This window comes from Myotis davidii, unplaced genomic scaffold (assembly GCF_000327345.1).
Source record: "Myotis davidii unplaced genomic scaffold, ASM32734v1 scaffold98, whole genome shotgun sequence".
NCBI classification, from domain to species: Eukaryota; Metazoa; Chordata; class Mammalia; order Chiroptera; family Vespertilionidae; genus Myotis; species Myotis davidii.
In genome coordinates, this window is record NW_006294654.1 from 3555060 (window position 1) to 3555456 (window position 397).

The following is a 397-nucleotide window of genomic DNA, read 5'->3' on the forward strand; positions in this document are numbered from 1 at the left end:
GGGAAAGAGCAACACTGTATGGGAACAAGAACAGAAGAGTGAGTGTCACTTTTAAACACTTAAAAATCAATTCTCAATCAGTAAGAACCCCGCATTTCAAATACTTTAGGGTCCCCCGGTTCACAAAGAAAACTTAACTGCTAATGAGGCAAGTGAGAGTTCTTATTACTTACCAAGCTCATTTCTTTGGATTTCAAAGAAGTAGAACTTCCTGAAGAGGCGGTGGATGCTGGGCTGCTCGAAGCATCTTTCTTTAGCAGGCGGTTTTTGTCGATCCCATTTTCTCGGGGTGAGTGAGCAGGGCTTGCTCTCGGAGAAGAAGGGTCCTTAACAAGCATAAGCAGAGAGTCCATGATTTTGCTTACAATGGACGGATCTTTCCCTTCACACTCTTATT

General features: G+C 43.3%; 1 protein-coding gene across 2 annotated transcripts in view; it reads right to left on the reverse strand.

Moving 5' to 3' along the window:
• Nucleotides 1-397, reverse strand: part of TLE1 (transducin like enhancer of split 1) — an 85248-nt gene that overhangs the window by 25736 nt on the left and 59115 nt on the right. For both annotated transcript variants that reach the window (XM_006769023.2, XM_015567388.1), the window contains one exon: nt 174-326. In XM_006769023.2, the coding sequence (XP_006769086.1) occupies nt 174-326 (153 nt within the window). The remainder of the gene's footprint in view (nt 1-173; nt 327-397) is intronic.